This window comes from Mesoplodon bidens (genome assembly GCF_964165515.1).
Source record: "Mesoplodon bidens genome assembly, chromosome: 3".
Lineage (NCBI taxonomy): Eukaryota > Metazoa > Chordata > Mammalia > Artiodactyla > Ziphiidae > Mesoplodon > Mesoplodon bidens.
In genome coordinates this window covers 147,936,387-147,954,794 of record NC_138178.1, presented here as the reverse complement: position 1 = coordinate 147,954,794, position 18,408 = coordinate 147,936,387, and the positions used below count along the sequence as shown (strand labels likewise).

The following is an 18,408-nucleotide window of genomic DNA, read 5'->3' as shown; positions in this document are numbered from 1 at the left end:
TGAACCCTGCTAAGCGTGTGGCCCTGTGCAGCTACACAGGCTACACACCTGAAGCTGGCCCTGATTGCAGCACACGTAGCTGGGCCCCCTTAGCATACAAACACGCATGCGTTCATCTGGCAAGTATTTCTTGAGCACCATCTATATATGGTGGTAGGCTTCATCCCTGCAGCGTGGTGGCTAAGGTAGGGGCTCCGCAGGGGCTCCACTAACCAGCCAGGACTCTGCACAAATGATTTCATCTCTCAATCCCCGGGCATCCTTATCTGTAAAAGGGGGAAAGAGCCACCAACTTACTGGGCTGTTGGGTGGATTAACTGAGAAAACTCACATAAGGGACTCTGAACAGAGCCTGGCGTATGTGCCATTTAGCTGCCATCGTCATTTGTCATTTTCTAAATATAATGGGAAACTAGAAGAGTCAAACAAAAAGCCAGAGATTGGGAGACTCTAGGCTATTTAATCAGTCTGGATTCCGATTCTCCCCAGGAGTGGGGACTGGTGGGGAGACAGCAGTGAACTTGCTAGCAGGGTCGCAGTATAGGAGTCACACACCTCCCCTGTCATCCTCCTTGTGTACTGGTGCTTGCTCCTTAAAAGGAGCCTGCAGACCCTAAAGAGGTGGGTCCAGAGCAAATGGTCCAGGGCCATCTTCGTGTGGCCTGAAGCAGTGTCCAGTAAGCCCTCTGGTGGTACAAGTCATCAGCTGAGAGCCCAGTGGCCAGAGACACACATACACACTCGGGTGAAGAGATCAGTTCAACTCTGGTAACCACCCCCAAGGACACTCTGCCAATCTCATTATTTCACAACAATCGTTCCTGCAGGTAAAAAGGAGACTAAACCTACTTTTCCCAGCAAGCACTTCAAAGATAGGTGGATCCCGGACTGCCACTCTGTCACCATACTGAGGGAGTTCCATGGGTGGAAGTAGACCTTGGTCAGACCAGTCACTGTCCCGGGCTCTGAACAAGAGGCTTATGGGGAGACTTCACACTGCTGACTGTGGGGGTGGGTCTAGGTAGCTCATCTGTCTCATTATCACTCATTCTCACACGTTTACACATGTGTTGTGCAATCAACAAATCTTAAAGAAAAATATCAGTGGTTTCAAATATAAGGCAGCGGGATATCCCTTTTTACCTCTGAGAATTATTTAAATTCCTAACGATAAACGTGTCCATATGGCTGATGTGCCCTCATCAGGCAAAGGGCCTAAGACTCCTGTTGCCTTCTCCATGAGGGGAGGGCTACGGCAGGACCCATAGTAGATCTGGCTTCTGGGAAGGCCTTCCCCGTGTCAGGTGTCTGGGGGTGGACAAGGGGGTGCTTTTGGAGGAAGCCCCAGGGCCACTGTGGGCCTTTAGATCCTTCCCATAAGGTGAGACCAGGCCAGGCCTCCCTGGGTGGTCCTAATGCAGCACTCTCTTAAAAAAAGGGCTAAGAGGGCAAGACCCTGCTGCTGGATGTACGTAGGAGAACAGTTCCTTACTGACACGCAGAACGATGTGCCCAGCTGCCACCTCATTCTCTTTCCATAACACGACCACTTTCTACAAGATCACCTCTCAGTCTATTCTTTTTTTTTTTTTTTTTTTTTTTCCGGTACGCGGGTCTCTCACTGCTGTGGCCTCTCCTGTTGCGCAGCACAGGCTCCGGACTTGCAGGCTCAGCGGCCATGGCTCACGGGCCCAGCCGCTCCGTGGCATGTGGGATCCTCCCGGACCGGGGCATGAACCCGTGTCCCCTGCCTCGGCAAGCGGACTCTCAACCACTGCGCCACCAGGGAAGCCCCTCTCAGTCTATTCTAATTCAATGGATGTTTTTTGCAGAATTTCCTACACCTGCTCACCATGACTGTTCCCAGCACAGCAGCCCTCCTGAACTTGGCCTCTCCGTCTCACCGAGGGTAACCAGGACGCTGGTGGTGAAGACAGCACAACTTGCTCCTGGGAAACACACTGACTCACCACATGCGTGACCTGCACTAGGCTGCAAACTGACTCATCAGTCCAGTCTGGCCAGCTCTACCCAGCTCTACCCATATCCCTAAGTACCCAATTGCAACTAGCTCTCTTTGACTTCCATGTAGCTGTGTGTAGAAGAGCATCTACAAAATGACACCAAAGACAAACAGGGACTACCATTTTCTAAGCCTCACTGTGTGCCAGGCCTGTCCTAAGAGCTCGGGTTGAACACAGAGTAACTATATTACCTTAGTTAATCATCATGCTGACTCTGAGAGGTGGGGCTAGTGGCCCGTTTGATTCCTGGCGATGCTGAAGTGTAGAGGGGATCAGGAACTTCCCACCACCACATCACTCCCAAGGGGTGGGGCCAGGATGCAAGTCGTCAAGGCCCCTGGACAGCAGAGCCTGCACTCCTGGCACATCTGGGAGTTTCTGGGTGGGTTACAGTAAAACACTGGTGGCTCTGCAAGGAGGAGGCCCCTGGAATATTTCCCTGGGTTGAGTGCAAAGCAGCTACTTTCAAGGCCCAAAGAACGATGAAGCAGTTCAAGAGCCTAAGCTGAGGACCACATGGGAGCACCCTGGTCTCATTCCCTGGCTCACTCCTTTTCTTTCTATAAAAGAAAGGGAACTGGGAGGTGTGCCAGGCTCAGGCCACTGTGCCCATTTCCTGAATGCTTAAAAAGGAAACGCCTTTGTTCTCTAATCTAAAAGTGTGAACTTGCAAATTATCTAAACTCTGACCCCAATGTAGATGCCAGAGTACACTCACTCCTTTGAAGAGCTGGGGAAAAGGAGGCTGAAGAGCTCGGTGAGTTTAAGTCAGGTACAGCCCTCTGCTTTTCTACCTTAACTTGGCTGACAAATAAAATGTCATAATTCAGTTCCAACCTAATTGAAACCAATTAGAGGAAATTCAATCAAGAATAACTCACTTTTCACTTTGAATTTTAGACAGCTTTACCCACAATATACTTTTAAAATAGGAGTATTCTAAGCTTAGTCAACAAAAAGCAAAGAATTCTACTTAAATCTAAGCTTCAATTCTATAGCTTTATCGGATTATAGCGTGTTTCACTTTTATGTCTTTTTAAAAAATTATTAATTAATTAATTTATTTTTGCCGTGTTGCGTCTTCGTTTCTGTGTGAGGGCTTTCTCTAGTTGTGGCAAGCGGGGGCCACTCTTCATCATGGTGCACAGGCCTCTCACTATCGCGGCCTCTCTTGCTGCGGAGCACAGGCTCCAGACGCGCAGACTCAGTAGTTGTGGCTCATGGGCCTAGTTACTCCGCGGCATGTGGGATCCTCCCAGACCAGGGCTCGAACCCGTGTCCCCTGCATTAGCAGGCAGATTCTCAACCACTGAGCCACCAGGGAAGCCCTGTGTCATTTAATTTTATAAAAATAAACTCATTTACCTGACTGTCCATTGATGGATGAATGGATAACAAAATGTGGTACATACATACAATGGAATACTATTCAGTCTTAAAAAAAGGGAAAGGTTATGGACTTAATGACTCCCCCCACCCCCAAATTCATATCTTGAAGTCCTAACCCCCAATGTAATGACATTAGGAGGTGAGGCCTTTGGGAAGTAATTAGGTTAAGATAAGGTCATAAGGGTGGAGCCCCCATGATGGGATTAGCACCCTTGTAAGAGGAGGAAGAAACCAGAGCTCTCTGCCCTGTGAGGACACAGCAAGAAGGCCCTTTCTACAAGTCAGGAAGAGGGTCCTCACCAAGAACCACACGTTCTGGAACCTTCATATTGGAATTCCCAGACTCCAGAACTGTAAGAAGTAAACGTCCATTGTTTAAGTCACTGAATCTACGGTATTTTGTTATAGCAGCTTGAGCTAATAAGCAAGAAGGAAAACTGGACATATGCTACAACATGAATGAACCTTGAATACATTACACTGACGTGAAATAAACTAGTCACAAAAGGACAAATATTGTATGATCCCACTTACATAAAGTTTCTACTTATGTGAGGTACCAAGAGTAGTCAAATTCACAGAGACAGAAAGTAGAATGGTAACAGCCAGGAGCTGGGGAGAGGGGGAGTTATTGTTTAATGGACACAGAGTTTCAGTTCTGGAGATGGATGTGGGTGGTGGTTGCACAAGGATGGAAACATACATAATGCCACAGAACTGTGGTCCAAATGGTAAGTTTTATGTTATGTATATTTTACAACAGAAAAAAAAAAGTTAAAAAAAAAAGAAAAAAAACCCCAACTGATTTATTTTCTCCCAAATTGATTTACTTCTGTTCCTACTTCTTTAAGTTTTTTTGCTTACTGGTTTAACTAATGAAGTTTAAAAAAAATTCACTGCAAGCCTATTAAAATGCCACAATCAGTGGTTGGTCCTTGGGATACGATGATGAATAAGACAGGCTACCTTAAATTGGAAGAATGGACCAATAAGATTAAAATGAAGTATAATAAATTCTGTGAAGGAAGCAGACAGGCAGCAATATGAAAATTCCCAGGATGGGCAATGAAGGCAGAGATGGGAGGAGACGTCTCAGAGAAGGTGAGGCTTGGGCTTGGTGTTAAAATACCAGCAGTTGTTAAGCTGCTGAAGGATGGAGTAGAAGACAGATCAAGTGGAGCTGCAGGTATAAAGGTTATCAAGAGAAAACCTGGCAGCAGAGAGTCACTTACAAGCCTAGAGCCTGGGAAAGACAAAGCCAAGTCAGTAAATCCACAGCGGGAGGTGGACTTGTGCGGAAGGCTAAGATGAAAGGCAGGGCCTGAGGAGCAATTCCCTTTGTATTAGGCCGTCCCGTGCAGTATGCAGCGTGGACAGGGAGAAAGTGGGAGGCTGTTCTGGCCAGAAAAATCTTAGTGTGAAACAAGAGCCCCTAAGGCAATGACCAGGAGGATGCTTCCATGAGGGGCTCAACCGAAGGGTAGAACTTGATAACTAAATGGGTGTGGAGATGGGGATGAGGGTGCAGGAAGGTAATTATGAATTCTAGTTCTGCTCTGGCTACTTGGGCAGAATGCAAAGCCCTTCACCAAGATGGGCAACACGTGAGAAGGAAGAGGTGGAGGGCGGGCAGGAGTATGGCTGAAGTCAGTTTGGACTGGTGAGTCTGGGACACTGGTGTGACATTCAAGTGCAGATATGCAGTAGGGAGACGTGCATATGAATATGAAAAGTAAAGAAGAGGTCAAGACCAAATGTGTACTATCCGGGAACTGCCCACATACAGATGATGGCTGAGGTTACTAAAACAAATAAACTATTCAGAGATATTGCACAGTAGGGGAATAAAAGAAAAATGAGGAAGGAGTCATGGGGGACACAGCATTTGGGGGGGATGAGACAAATGCAAAGAACTGACAAAAAAAAAAAATCAGGAGGAAAGTTTTGGAAGATAAGGAAGAGGAGTTTGAAAGAGGAGGGAATGGCAAATGGTATCGGATATGCCGAAGTCCACAACATCCAGTGGCTCTGGAAATACAGCAGTCAATGGGGATGCAGCCTGAGCAACCTCAATGAAACTCAAGAATTCCAAGAGTCAAGGTCCTCACGTCAACTCAAACAACTATGATCCAGGAGGGCAGTATCTGAAAGAACAAGTCATGCAACTTCTAGCCATGGCTAATATTCCAAACAAAGGAAGAGTAAAGAATAAATACGTGCTGGCTTTGTCTGAAAACAGAAAATGACACCGTGAGGATTATTAACACAGAACCTGTTCGAAATAAACCTAGAAAACATTTCCTTGAAAATAAAGATTGAGGGACTTCCTGGAAGTTCAGTGGTTAAAAGATCCTGCATGCAACACGGCATGGCAGCCCCCCGCAAAAGAGAACTCTTTTCATTTGTTTCAACAGTATCCTCCAGCACAATCTTCATGCTCTGTATGGTGCAGCTGTGTCTGCAGAGGAGGGCGGCGTTAGGGAGGCTCAAGTGTAGCCAGCTGTAACTCCGTAAAGGAACCAACACTCCATCCAGCTGCTGAGTGCCAAATACAGCAGGGAAAGGGGAATAGTATGGTATCCAGGTAAAATGCAAAAGTATCAATGGTTCAGTAAGATCCGACATTAAGTATTTATATAAAGCCTGGAAATACTTCATCTACAAAAAAGAGAAGGGAAAATTCCTTTGTGTGCCAACGTGCCTGTTGTTTATGCAAAGCCTCTGAAATAGTTAAGCTTTTCTGAACATGTTAACCCAGATCAGGGTTTTATTACCGATCCCACATTATGTTTAAACACAGTAATGTGTTAAGTTCAATGTACTATAGCCAGCTGTTTATGTATGTATGTATGTATGTATGTGTTGGGTCTTCGTTGCTGTGCACAGGCTTTCTCTAGTTGTGGCGAGTGGGGGCTATTCTTTGTTGCGACGTGCGGGCTTCTCATTGCAGTGGCTTTTTTTGTTGCAGAGCATGGGCTCTGGTACGCGGGCTCAGTAGTTCAGTTGTTGTGGCTTGCGGGCTCTAGAGCGCAGGCTCAGTAGTTGTGGCACATGGGCTTAGTTGCTCCACGGCATGTGGGATCTTCCTGGACCAGGGCTCAAACCCGTGTCCCCTGCATTGGTAGGCAGATTCTTAACCACTGCCCCACCAGGGAAGCCCTAGCCAGCTATTTTTATTTCAGTCCTACCCTTACATTCTAGATAAATTTGAGGCCAGAAAGGGAAGCCCTAGCCAGCTATTTTTATTTCAGTCCTACCCTTACATTCTAGATAAATTTGAGGCCAGAAGAGCGACTGCATCGTATTACCTATTTTTGTTAAATATTAATTCTGTCAACAAGAACTACTCCCACAAATACCATAAAATTCTGTACTTGAAAGGCCACCTAGAGAGCATAAAGCTCCTGTACTTAAACCCAATCAAATCAGACTTTTTTCTACTTAGATGGCAAATGCGTCATCTGTTCTTACTGCATCAGTTTCTCTTAACAATGTACAGAGAGCACAATTCAGTGAAATAATTCTTGTTAGAAACTCCAAATACCAATACCTTTTAGTATGTCAAAAATCGTGACCTTGGTACTGAAGGAAAAAGGATAGTCTGTTCCACAAGTATTTAAAAAAAAATATTTCTAATGGCCTTTAACTCTGGGATCTTGCACACAATTTAAGAAAATCTATGCTTCTACAAGCAGTAGATTAAGTTTCTACAAGCAGTGTATTCAGTTTTCATCGAAAATGAACCGTGCTGGGTCCAACCATGGTGAATGAAGTAGGCGGATTTGTGTAGCACGTGCAGAGTAGGCTTGAGGCGGCTGCTAACTTAAGCTTAAATACAGCTGGTTTCTCTACAGTTAAACACAACTTGCCTAACCTGGAGGAGAAAAATAAATGGAACAAACGAACCATGTAAAGGCAATACAGCTTACCCTTGAACAACATGGGTTTGAACTGCGTGGGTTCACTTCTACGGGGATTTTTTCAATACATACACTACTATGTTTACGAACAGCAATTGGTTGAATCCAAGGACGTGAGGGTCAACTACGGGACTTGAGCAGGTGCAGATTTTGGTATCCATGGAGGGCTCTGGAACCAATCTTCGTGGATACCGAGGGACTATCCTTTAGTCTCAGTATCAGGCTCATGCCACTATTGGTAAGGCAAGACTCAAGGAATGGCAGACCTGGGCATTTGTTTTGACTATTTGTGATTCATCTGAACGGTCCATATCACACTCTCTAGATGGCCCAGGTACAAATGCAAATGGCACCCAGGGCAGGGCTGGTATGAAGGGGAGAGTCAGATGGAGGAGGTGCGCCCAGCCAGGGGCCTCACTTCCACATCACAGTAAGGTGGTCTGTTCTCAGTAAGACTATGAAGGGAATGCTTAAGTTTTTTAGTTATATTTTACTACGTTTCATGGAGGAAATTATATTCCCAGGTACACTGTATGAATCTGAGGAATCTGGAAGTATTCCCGACGAAGGTCACGAGTCTATTCTATATTCAAATATTCTGCAAACAGTAGCAATACAAAGTTTCTCAAATAGTACCTTCTATTTATGCCTCAAAGTTGAAACTTAACTAAGAAATATTGCTTTACTGAAAGTTAAGAATGATGGGATAGGACAGCGAACTCTTAAATTGTCATGAAAGAAGAGCCGCCTAATTACCACACCTTTCAAAATGAAGAGGAGACAAATAACCTGAAAATGTAAAGCTCAGATTTTACAAGCCCTCCGTCGTAAGATCTTAAATCCTAGCCCAATGTCCTCAAGGATATCTGAAACTAAGAAGCCTTAGAGGGAAGTGAGTAGAGGTTAAAAAACCATTGGCAGCCTCACTTCTGTCACTTTCATCTTATAGCTTGGAGAGCCACAGGGCTATTATTAGTCTTACAGGGAGAGCACGTGGATTCCCTTTCCTCTGGGTGGAGTTACGATGAAAGGCAGACACAAGTACCCACAAAAAGAACCTCCAGAACTCAAAGATCTCCAACTGGAAAAAATGGAGTTGATGCCTTCTTTAGCACTAAAAGTTGCTTGCATCCTGAGAGGATAATTAGCTACAAAAAATATTTTCACTTTCAGAGGTATGTTCAGCAATAAGCTTTAGTTTCTGTTGCAGAAATTAAATTCAATGTGGAATCAAAATATATTCTGCTATTTTATTATAGGGACTATTGTATAAAGAAAATAACACAAATCCAATTTCACTCATAAAAGCCTGATGACTCTCCTGGAGAGAAAGAAAATAGCATGGAGAGGAACAAAAGGTCCTTCTCTGAACAATGGTTTCCTAGGTTCATCCTTTCAAATGTGGGCCAAATCATGAATTCCAGTTAACACACACCTCGGAGGGAGCCAAGTTGGGAATGTGCAGAACAAAGAATTTATTCAGCGACCACTTGGATGTTTTTCCTTCTCGAAAATAATGAAAGCAAGAGGAGCCCAGATGGGAATGTAGCCACTTTGGGAGAGGAATCCTTTACTGAGATAAACAGCAAGGCTCTGTAAATAAATCCCCAGTATTACATGAGGACTTTTAGAAAGACAACTAGGTTTTTTTTTTGGTTGTCTGTTGTGATTAAACTATTTCTACATGGTATTCTAGTATTTCTGAAATAGTTAAGTGGCAATGTTTTATGTCTTTTAAGATAAAAGACATCATTGTGTGGTTTTTAAAATCACCAACTTTCTGCTCTCAACTTGAACCAATGACTCTTGAAGCATAGCTGGGATCTGTTTTCCTTGGCGCCCTGTTCTTGCTGGACCTGGTTCCTGAGGCTCAGATGAGTCAGGCTCACATTTTTGCTCCAGAGACCTTCCTTCTACCCACAGCAGCTCCTGGAACGGAGACTTCTCCCCACCAGCTCTGAGGGTTCCTGATCCTTCTGCAGTGCGGGGGCCACAAAAACACTCAGAGATGTGATCAAGACAAGCACAGTGATGGGGAAAGGACAGTGCATGGACAGAAAGAAGTTGGCTTCTTCTAAGAGGGCACTAGCAGGTTCTTGAGTTAAACCATCTCCTTCATTAGCCTAGGTAATTTGGGGTAACTGAATTTATAGTGCAATGATTTAAAATTATGTAGTCCATTTGTATTCACATTTTAAGAGTACTTTATCGAGTTCAATTTTTGGCCGAGGTTCTTAGTTCACAGTGCTGCATTTTACAGTGAATTCGAGACAAAAGTGCTAGGGCATCCTGGTTAAGGAAGAGTTCATCAGTTATCACCTGTGAGGGAATCCACTGTGACTTTCAATTTAACAGCAAACCTCGTTTTGTTACTTTCTGGGATCCCTCAACCCCTCTCCTTTTGCTTACTTTACTCAGGACTGAGTGTTTTAACATATCCACTATTTTCTTTTACATTCAGAACAGTGGAAAAATATGTTTCTGTTATACTAGTGGATTTCCCTTCTCACAATTCTTTATTAACAAAGTGAAACAAACACAGACACTCAACCAAAAACCTGCATTCTCTTGCCACGGTTGTATCACTCATCTCCAAAAGACAAAGACTGTCAAAGATGATGATAGGGCTTCCCTGGTGGCGCAGTGGTTGAGAGTCTGCCTGCCGATGCAGGGGACGCGGGTTCGTGCCCCTGTCTGGGAGGATCCCACATGCCGCGGAGCGGCTGGGCCCGTGAGCCATGGCCGCTGAGCCTGCGCTCCGCAACGGGAGAGGCCACAACAGTGCGAGGCCCACGTACCCCCCACCAAAAAAAAAAAAAAAAAAGATGATGATATGGTCAACGTCACCTCAAAGAGTCCACCAAGTTCTAGTTCATATGGCTACTGAGCGTGCAGTGATGATTTCTGTTGATATCACATGAAAATGAAAGAGTAAAGCCCAAATAACCATTGTACGGAGCTGAATGCTTTGCTGGAATACATCTTCACTTATCCTGATGGCTTTGGAATGCTGCCATGCTTTGAAAACCACTAGTGCATGCATCTCACTTTTAAGTTTTTGATTTCTAGTAAAATATGGGAAGTCCTAAAGCTAGTGCTTATGGGCCTGGTGTTATTTAAATTTGGGGCAGAGATTCAGAGAAAAGCTTGGGAGGCACACTCACCGCCTCTCCAGTGGGCGCCCGTCACTGGAGATGCTTCGAGGAATGTTGGCGGCTCTTTCTGGAGGAGGCATCTTCCCGTCTCCTTTCCCGGCATTCAGCCTCGAGGTCATGGGACTCTGAACCTGGGACGGAACTTGAGGTGAATGAGGCCCCTTGTTGGCGTTCCTCTGCCATTTGTTATTGTTTCGAAAGGGAAACTTGAATTCGTAGGAAACCCCTTCGTTCATTTTGTACTCCATCACTGGCATGCGGTAGGTCTCAGAGCAACTCCTAGGGGGAGGGCACAGAGAGAAGAAAAATCAACATTGCTTTTTCTTGTTGGTGGAACCACACTGATTCTCATTAACAGTTAAAATGGATCAAACACTTCATTCTCAGTTTCAAACCATCTTTCAATCATTAGGCCTATAATTATTTTCCTTTCAAAAACCAGGATCCCAGGAAGTATTATACTAGTATTTTCCTTTGATCAATCCTAAATGGTGAGTCTGAGATATGGAGTCTTGAAAATTCAGTGAGACCTATGGTCACCCTGGTGGGGATAGGGGTGGAGTAGGGGGCAGAGTCAGCACTGAGACCTGGGGAGGGAAGGTGCCCAGACAGCATGGTGGGAACAGACTCCTAAGATGGGGTCTCGGAGGGAAGAGTCAGCTTTATATCCTTAATCGTAAGGGAAGCTTTAGATCCTTCCCTTACGATTAAGGATCTAAAAGGGTATATAGTTTTGAATTCGTTGGAATCCCGATAGTCAAAACTAAGTGGGGAGAATTCTTGAAATCCAAACTGAGAGCCAAATTTAGCTCAGGAGGAGGGAAAAAAAAGCCAGTTATTGAAATCAGCAATTATCAAATCACCAGGGAACAAAGCATAATCTGAAATCAGGCCTTTTTTTCCCCCTTGAAAGCCAGAAATCTCCCATAGCAGAGCTGTCCCCAGGCAGCAGTCTGAGTGAAATTAACGGTAGGCACACATGTCTTCCATCACTTTACCCTCTTTTTGTGCCATCATTCCATCCCCCAAAACTTAGGAAACGAGGAACCCACTTTCCATTACCTTTACCCAAACAACCAAGGAAGGTTCGACCCATTATTGACTTGATAGAAAAATTACTGAAAAAACCTACCCCCACCAAAACATTAACTCAAACTGTGCATTTGAATTTCATCACTAAGAGAAAAAATGACTTTCTTTCTTAAAGACATTTCAAAGATTGAGAAGCAGGTGGGAAGGTCTGGAAAGAAAAGATTAATTATGAAATAGTCCTTTACGAGGTACTTCAGAGATAGCATAAGGAGAGTCCAGCTCAGTGCTGCCCAACAGAAATACAATATAAGCCACAAATAGGAGCCATATATGTAAGTTTTAAATGTCTAGCAGCCATACTACAAAAATAAAACGAGCGGCTTCCCTGGTGGCGCAGTGGTTGAGAGTCTGCCTGCTGATGCACGGGACGCGGGTTCGTGCCCCGGTCCGGGAAGATCCCACATGCCGCGGAGCAGCTAGGCCCGTGAGCCATGGCCGCTGAGCCTGTGCGTCTGGAGCCTGTGCTCCTCAACGGGAGAGGCCACAACAGTGAGAGGCCCAGGTACCGCAAAGAAATAAAAAATAAAAAAGTAAAAAATAAAAATAAATAAATAAATAAAACGAAACAGGTGAAATTAATAACACATTTTATTTAATTCAATATATCCAAAATGCTATCATTTCAACATGTAATCAATAAATCAGTATTAAAAAATTTATGAGACATTTTACATTCTTGTAAATTTGGAGTGTATTTTATACTTAGAGCATGCCTCACTTGGGGCCAGCCACGTTACAATGGCTCTGTAGCCACAGGTGACTCATGGCTCCTGTACTGGACAGTGTAGGTCCAAAGGGCATCCAGCTGAAGGCCTGGTCTTGATTTGGGGAAGGTGCTTATGTTGGTGGGAGAATGAACACAATGGAACGGGCCCCCCTCTATGACCTTGTCCATGTATCTCACGGTATGACTCATGACATTTTAAATGCACCCCACCATGCGTCCTCTCCTACGTCTCCATGACAGCCACAGGTTTTGAAAAGTGCTGCTTTTGGAGTATGTGCATTTGCTGGAGTCCTTGCCCTCCTCAGTCTTAGCCCAAGTCTCCAATGGGCACCTTTGCTTGGAGTTTCCTTAACCTCTCCCTCCGACTCCTCAAAAGCCTAGGCCAATCTTAATCTGACCTATGCCCAAGATACTGTTGTGCCCCTTTTAATGGTTTGATGACAATGGCTTTCAAATGTTTTGGACCACAATCCTGGTGACAAGTACATTTTACATTGTGATACAGCACAACCACAAATACACACACACATACACCCTTCTCTGTCAGCTTCCATTCTGCTGTATTCTGTGTTAATCCATTTCATTAAAAAAATACATTGGGTACAACCTCCTAAACTGATTTCATGATCTACTTAAGAATTACGATCTACAGTTCACAAAACACTGTATGGCCTACTTGACATTAGTTTCAGCAGTTATTGACTTCTTATATAATAAATGCTTTTCTCTGAAATGAAGGATTATCACCTTAGGCCTTGATATAATTTCTAGCTTTGAATCAATATTTCTGACAAAAATATGCCATTACCATACTTTTTTGGTTGTTAACACAGGTGTTACTGCAGTATATCTGAAGTCTTTCATTTCTGATCATGCAGTATCTACAGCTCTGGATCTGAAAATACAAGAATGTTGCAAGAATGCAAGAATGCAAAATGCAAGAATGCTTGCCAAGGGAATATTAATAAAATATATTAATAAAAATTTATAATAATGCATGGAAAAATTTCTTTCTACCTCAAAATCAGCACTAGCTTTGCTTCTCCTCAGCACTGGTCTGTTGAACTTGTAAACTCAGTGGATATATCATCCATGTCCCTTTCTTTTTTTTTTTTTTTTTGCGGAACGCAGGCCTCTCACTGTTGTGGCCTCCCCCGTTGCGGAGCGCAGGCTCAGCAGCCACGGCTCACGGGCCCAGCCACTCTGCGGCACGTGGGATCTTCCCAGACCGGGGCACGAACCCGTGTCCCCTGCATCGGCAGGTGGACTCTCAACCACTGCGCCACCAGGGAAGCCCCATGTCCCTTTCTGCTGGCTGCTAGGAACCAACCACATGTACAGAACACGTACAGACCTTTATCATGTATTCCAGGGCATTAACTTTTCAAAAATTTCTCCCTTGGCCACGTTTTCCATTTACCTCCCCCCATTCCCCATTTCCCTACCACACATACACAGAGATTCCCTCGTTGAATTTTAATTCTGTACCTCCATAGGCTGATTCAAGCCCATATTGCATCAGGGTAGAGAATAAGTAAATAATTAAAATAGAAACAATAATAATGTAATATCAAATAGACAATATCAGCTTTGGGGCCTTAGTTTCTTTGTAAAATGAAAGACTTGTAATTGATAATTACTAAACTTTCTTCTAGTTCAAGCACTCTTTGAAAGAGTCTTTTAAGCTGCATAATGTTTAATACTAAAACTGGTTAAAAGATCCCATTAGCCAAAGATTTTGTCTCCTCTCTAGTCTATGTTTCATCCCCACCACCCTTAGCATATTATTAGAGACCTTCTGCATATGCCATAATCATAGAATGGAGTACGATAAGGCCAAAGCAGGGAGAGAAGATTCATTTACAGAGAATGAAAAGCAAAGATTCCACAGTGCTGAACCTTTGCCATCCTGCCGCTTCTGACAGCCTTCTACGGGGCGGGCGGGACACCACTAGCTTCTGCTCCCTTCCTTATTCCTATGAGAATGATGCATGGAATCGGGAAGTGGGCAGTACACTGAAGGACAAAGATAAAAGCTGGCTTTTAATGACATGCATGAAAGTTCATAAAAGGATTTATATTGTATTACTCCAAGTAAAATCTGGTGTTGAACAATAAAAACTCAGGTACCTAGAGCTCACAATGGGCCAGCACTAAAATGGCTGCCCTACACCAACTCTCTGAAGTACGAGTATCATTATCCCCATTTATCAGATGGGGAAATAGAGGCCTAGAGAGATTAATTTGCAAAGACTACACAGTCAAGAAGAAGTGGCAGAGCCAGGATTTGAACCCACAGAATAAGTCTACTTGTAGATTAGTCTTATTTTATTCACTAAGTAAAGAACATTTCTACTCCAGGTTCGCAAACTTCATCTTATACTAACTATTGCATTTCATTCGGGCATGGACTATGACAAAATGTCAACAATTCTTAAAGAGCTATGGTCAAAAGGAATTACAATTTCGGTGCTAAAAGTGACACATGGTGACAAGCTGAAACCATAACTTAATTGAAAAGTCACTCCATCTTCTTTCTCTTTTTCAGTCTTTTCATTCTAACTTTTTCCTCTAATTTCTTATTACACACTACTCTCTCCTTTATTCCTAAGACACTAAGAAATACAGATAGAAAAATCAGCCGAGCAGGATATTGAACAGAACATCACAACACCTGGACTCCTGAATCAGAAAAGTTGGATGTCTGGGGACAGCTGTGTCCCTAATCATTCATGTGACTTTGGCTTGGAAAAAAAAAACTTAACCTCTTTGAACCAAAGTTCCTCATCTAAAAAAAAATGAGAGACTTGAACCAGATGATTTCTCACAGCCCTTCTAGCTCTAAAGCAGGATGCTTTTGCACTTTGAAATAATTGTTTTTTAAAATGAAGAAAAAACTTTGCAACCCATTCTTACTTAAAAGGTAATCTGGTCCTTTTAGGTAACATGTTTTTAGCTCTTTCCTCTTGAATGGCCCTTGATTGCTTTCTTTAGGGAACTACATTCAATATTTGGTAATAACCTATAAGGGAAAAGAATCTGAAAAAGAATATATAAACATATATGTAAATACATAACTGGATCACTGCGCTGTACACCTGAAATTAACACAACAATGTAAATCAACTATACTTCAACTAAAAAAACAAACCCATAGGCTGGTGGCCCTGAACAGAATGATGGCCTGCCACTCCCATGCGATACCATTCAGAGCATCACAACTGAATCTGCTATTTGGGTACTTCTAATTTTGCCTAGAGAATGACTGCTCAAGAGTCAGAGGTCACAGACACCAAGACATACAGCTGGTCATACACTCTGATTGGCGATGGAGGGGGTGGGGGTCCCTCCTGCAGTGCAACATCTTACTCCCTGGGGGGAGCCTTCTGCAGCCAAATCCCAAACCTGTTTCTGCCAAGATTGCTTCCATCAAGCTATCATCCTAGTTGGCCTCATTCACTCCCTGGGCAGCTACTAAACCTCTCTAACCCTCATCCTCCTCATTGTTTCAATGGAAATGAGGCTGCCATGAAGATTTTTTTTAAAGCCCAGTACACAGCAGGGGCTCAGGAATTTTGCTTTACTTTCTGGGTCCTCTCCTCCCTTTAAAACAGTTGCCTCTGGAAACAATTCACAGAGGGTCTGCTTATGTCCTGCGAATAGGGAAAAGAGCTTGATTTAACAGGTGTTACTAAAGCCCCATTTGTTGTTGTTAAACTGTCTTTTTCACTTACAAGCAGCTCATGCAGCTGAATATCAAAAAAACAAACAACCCAATCCAAAAATGGGCAGAAGACCTAAATAAACATTTCTCCAAAGAAGATATACAGACTGCAAACAAACACCTGAAAGAATGCTCAACATCATTAATCATTAGAGAAATGCAAATCAAAACTACAATGAGATATCATCTCACACCAGTCAGAATGGCCATCATCAAAAAATCTAGAAAGAATAAATGCTGGAGAGGGTGTGGAGAAAAGGGAACCCTCTTGCACTGTTGGTGGGAATGTAAATTGACACAGCCACTATGGAGAACAGTATGGAGGTTCCTTAAAAAACTACAAATAGAACTACCATACGACCCAGAAATCCCACTACTGGGCACATACCCTGAGAAAACCATAATTCAAAGAGTCATGTACCACAGTGTTCATTGCAGCTCTATTTACGATAGCCAGGACATGGAAACAACCTAAGTGTCCATCAACAGATGAATGGATAAAGAAGATATGGCACATATATACAATGGAATATTTCTCAGCCATAAAAAGAAATGAAATTGAGTTATTCGTAGTGAGGTGGATGGACCCAGAGTCTGTCATAAAGAATGAAGTAAGTCAGAAAGAGAAAAACAAATACCATATGCTAACACATATATATGGAATCTAAAAAAAAAAAAATGGTTATGAAGAACCTAGGGGCAGGACGGGAATAAAGACACAGACCTACTAGAGCATGGACTTGAGGATATGAGGAGGGGGAAGGGTAAGCTGTGACAAAGTGAGAGAGTGGCATGGACATATATACACTACCAAACGTAAAATAGATAGCTAGTGGGAAGCAGCCGCATAGCACAGGGAGATCAGCTCGGTGCTTTGTGACCGCCTGGAGGGGTGGGATAGGGAGGGTGGGAGGGAGACGCAAAAGGGAGGGGATATGGGAACATATGTATATGTATAACTGATTAAATTTGTTATAAAGCAAAAAATAAAAAAAAATAAAAAAAAGAAGATATGGCACATATATACAATGGAATATTTCTCAGCCATAAAAAGAAATGAAATTGAGTTATTCGTAGTGAGGTGGATGGACCCAGAGTCTGTCATAAAGAATGAAGTAAGTCAGAAAGAGAAAAACAAATACCGTATGCTAACACATATATATGGAATCTAAAAAAAAAAAATGGTTATGAAGAACCTAGGGGCAGGACGGGAATAAAGACACAGACCTACTAGAGCATGGACTTGAGGATATGAGGAGGGGGAAGGGTAAGCTGTGACAAAGTGAGAGAGTGGCATGGACATATATACACTACCAAACGTAAAATAGATAGCTAGTGGGAAGCAGCCGCATAGCACAGGGAGATCAGCTCGGTGCTTTGTGTCCACCTAGAGGGGTGGGATAGGGAGGGTGGGAGGGAGGAAGACGCAAGAGGGAGGGGATATGGGGATATACGTATATGTACAGCTGATTCACTTTGTTATAAAGCAGAAACTAACACACCATTGTAAAGCAATTATACTCCAATAAAGATGTTAAGAAAACAAAACAAAAACAAAACAAAAACCACCTGCCTTTTCAAAACTAGGGACTCTTCCATGTGAACATACGTGTTTGTGATTACATATGATCCCCACGCCGGTGTGTGTCCTGGGACCCTCGGATCCTGGTGACCCTGAGAAGCACGCCGCTGGGGACGGAGGGCAGCGTATTTCCAGGAGGCCTGCTCTTCCTGGCACTAGAGCGGCAGCACCAGCTGACAGACAGGAGTGTGACTAGTCAAAGAGCAGAGTAGTTAGCTGCAAGGACAACAGCTGTGGGCGTGTGAAGTGCGGAGGAGAGGAAAAAAGTGACAGAAGAGCATTATCTTATTTTGTTGAAAATTGTACCAAGGTGTTAATGCTTCAACTATTCCTTTGAAGTGGTTTCTGGAGGTGGGAAGCGGAGAGCAGGCTTCTAGTCCTCCAGAGGTATCAAGGGCATCATTTCAGACCCACCTAAAAGGTCTGATGGTGGCTTTTCGGGTGGAAACTCTAGAGCAAGGGGCAGAGTGGGTCTCCCAGGCCTGAGGGGCTGTGCGGCGCGCTGCTCCTTCAGCCCAGCCCCCCATCCCACGCTCTAATGGGGGCAGGTTCCTAACACTCTTCTGTTCCGTCACTGCCAGCTCCCTGGCTATGACACGATGACAATGATGCCCCAGAAGCGGTGCTGGGAGATGAAGACAAATACAGCAAATACTACAAACCAAGGTTCTTCTCCCCAACAGAAAACCAGTTTACCATCATATCTCTGCTTATGCTGGTACATAGGAAAGGATTTGTGTCCCAAGCATACAAAGTTAAGAGTTTGGATTCTGAAGTTAGACCTGAATTTGCCAG

General features: G+C 43.7%; 1 protein-coding gene across 5 annotated transcripts in view; it reads right to left on the bottom strand.

Annotated features, from left to right (window-relative positions):
* Positions 1 to 18,408, bottom strand: part of SIPA1L1 (signal induced proliferation associated 1 like 1) — a 138,880-nt gene that overhangs the window by 54,301 nt on the left and 66,171 nt on the right. For all 5 annotated transcript variants that reach the window (XM_081227829.1, XM_081227830.1, XM_081227833.1 and 2 more), the window contains exon 9: positions 10,498 to 10,767. In XM_081227829.1, the coding sequence (XP_081083955.1) occupies positions 10,498 to 10,767 (270 nt within the window). The remainder of the gene's footprint in view (positions 1 to 10,497; positions 10,768 to 18,408) is intronic.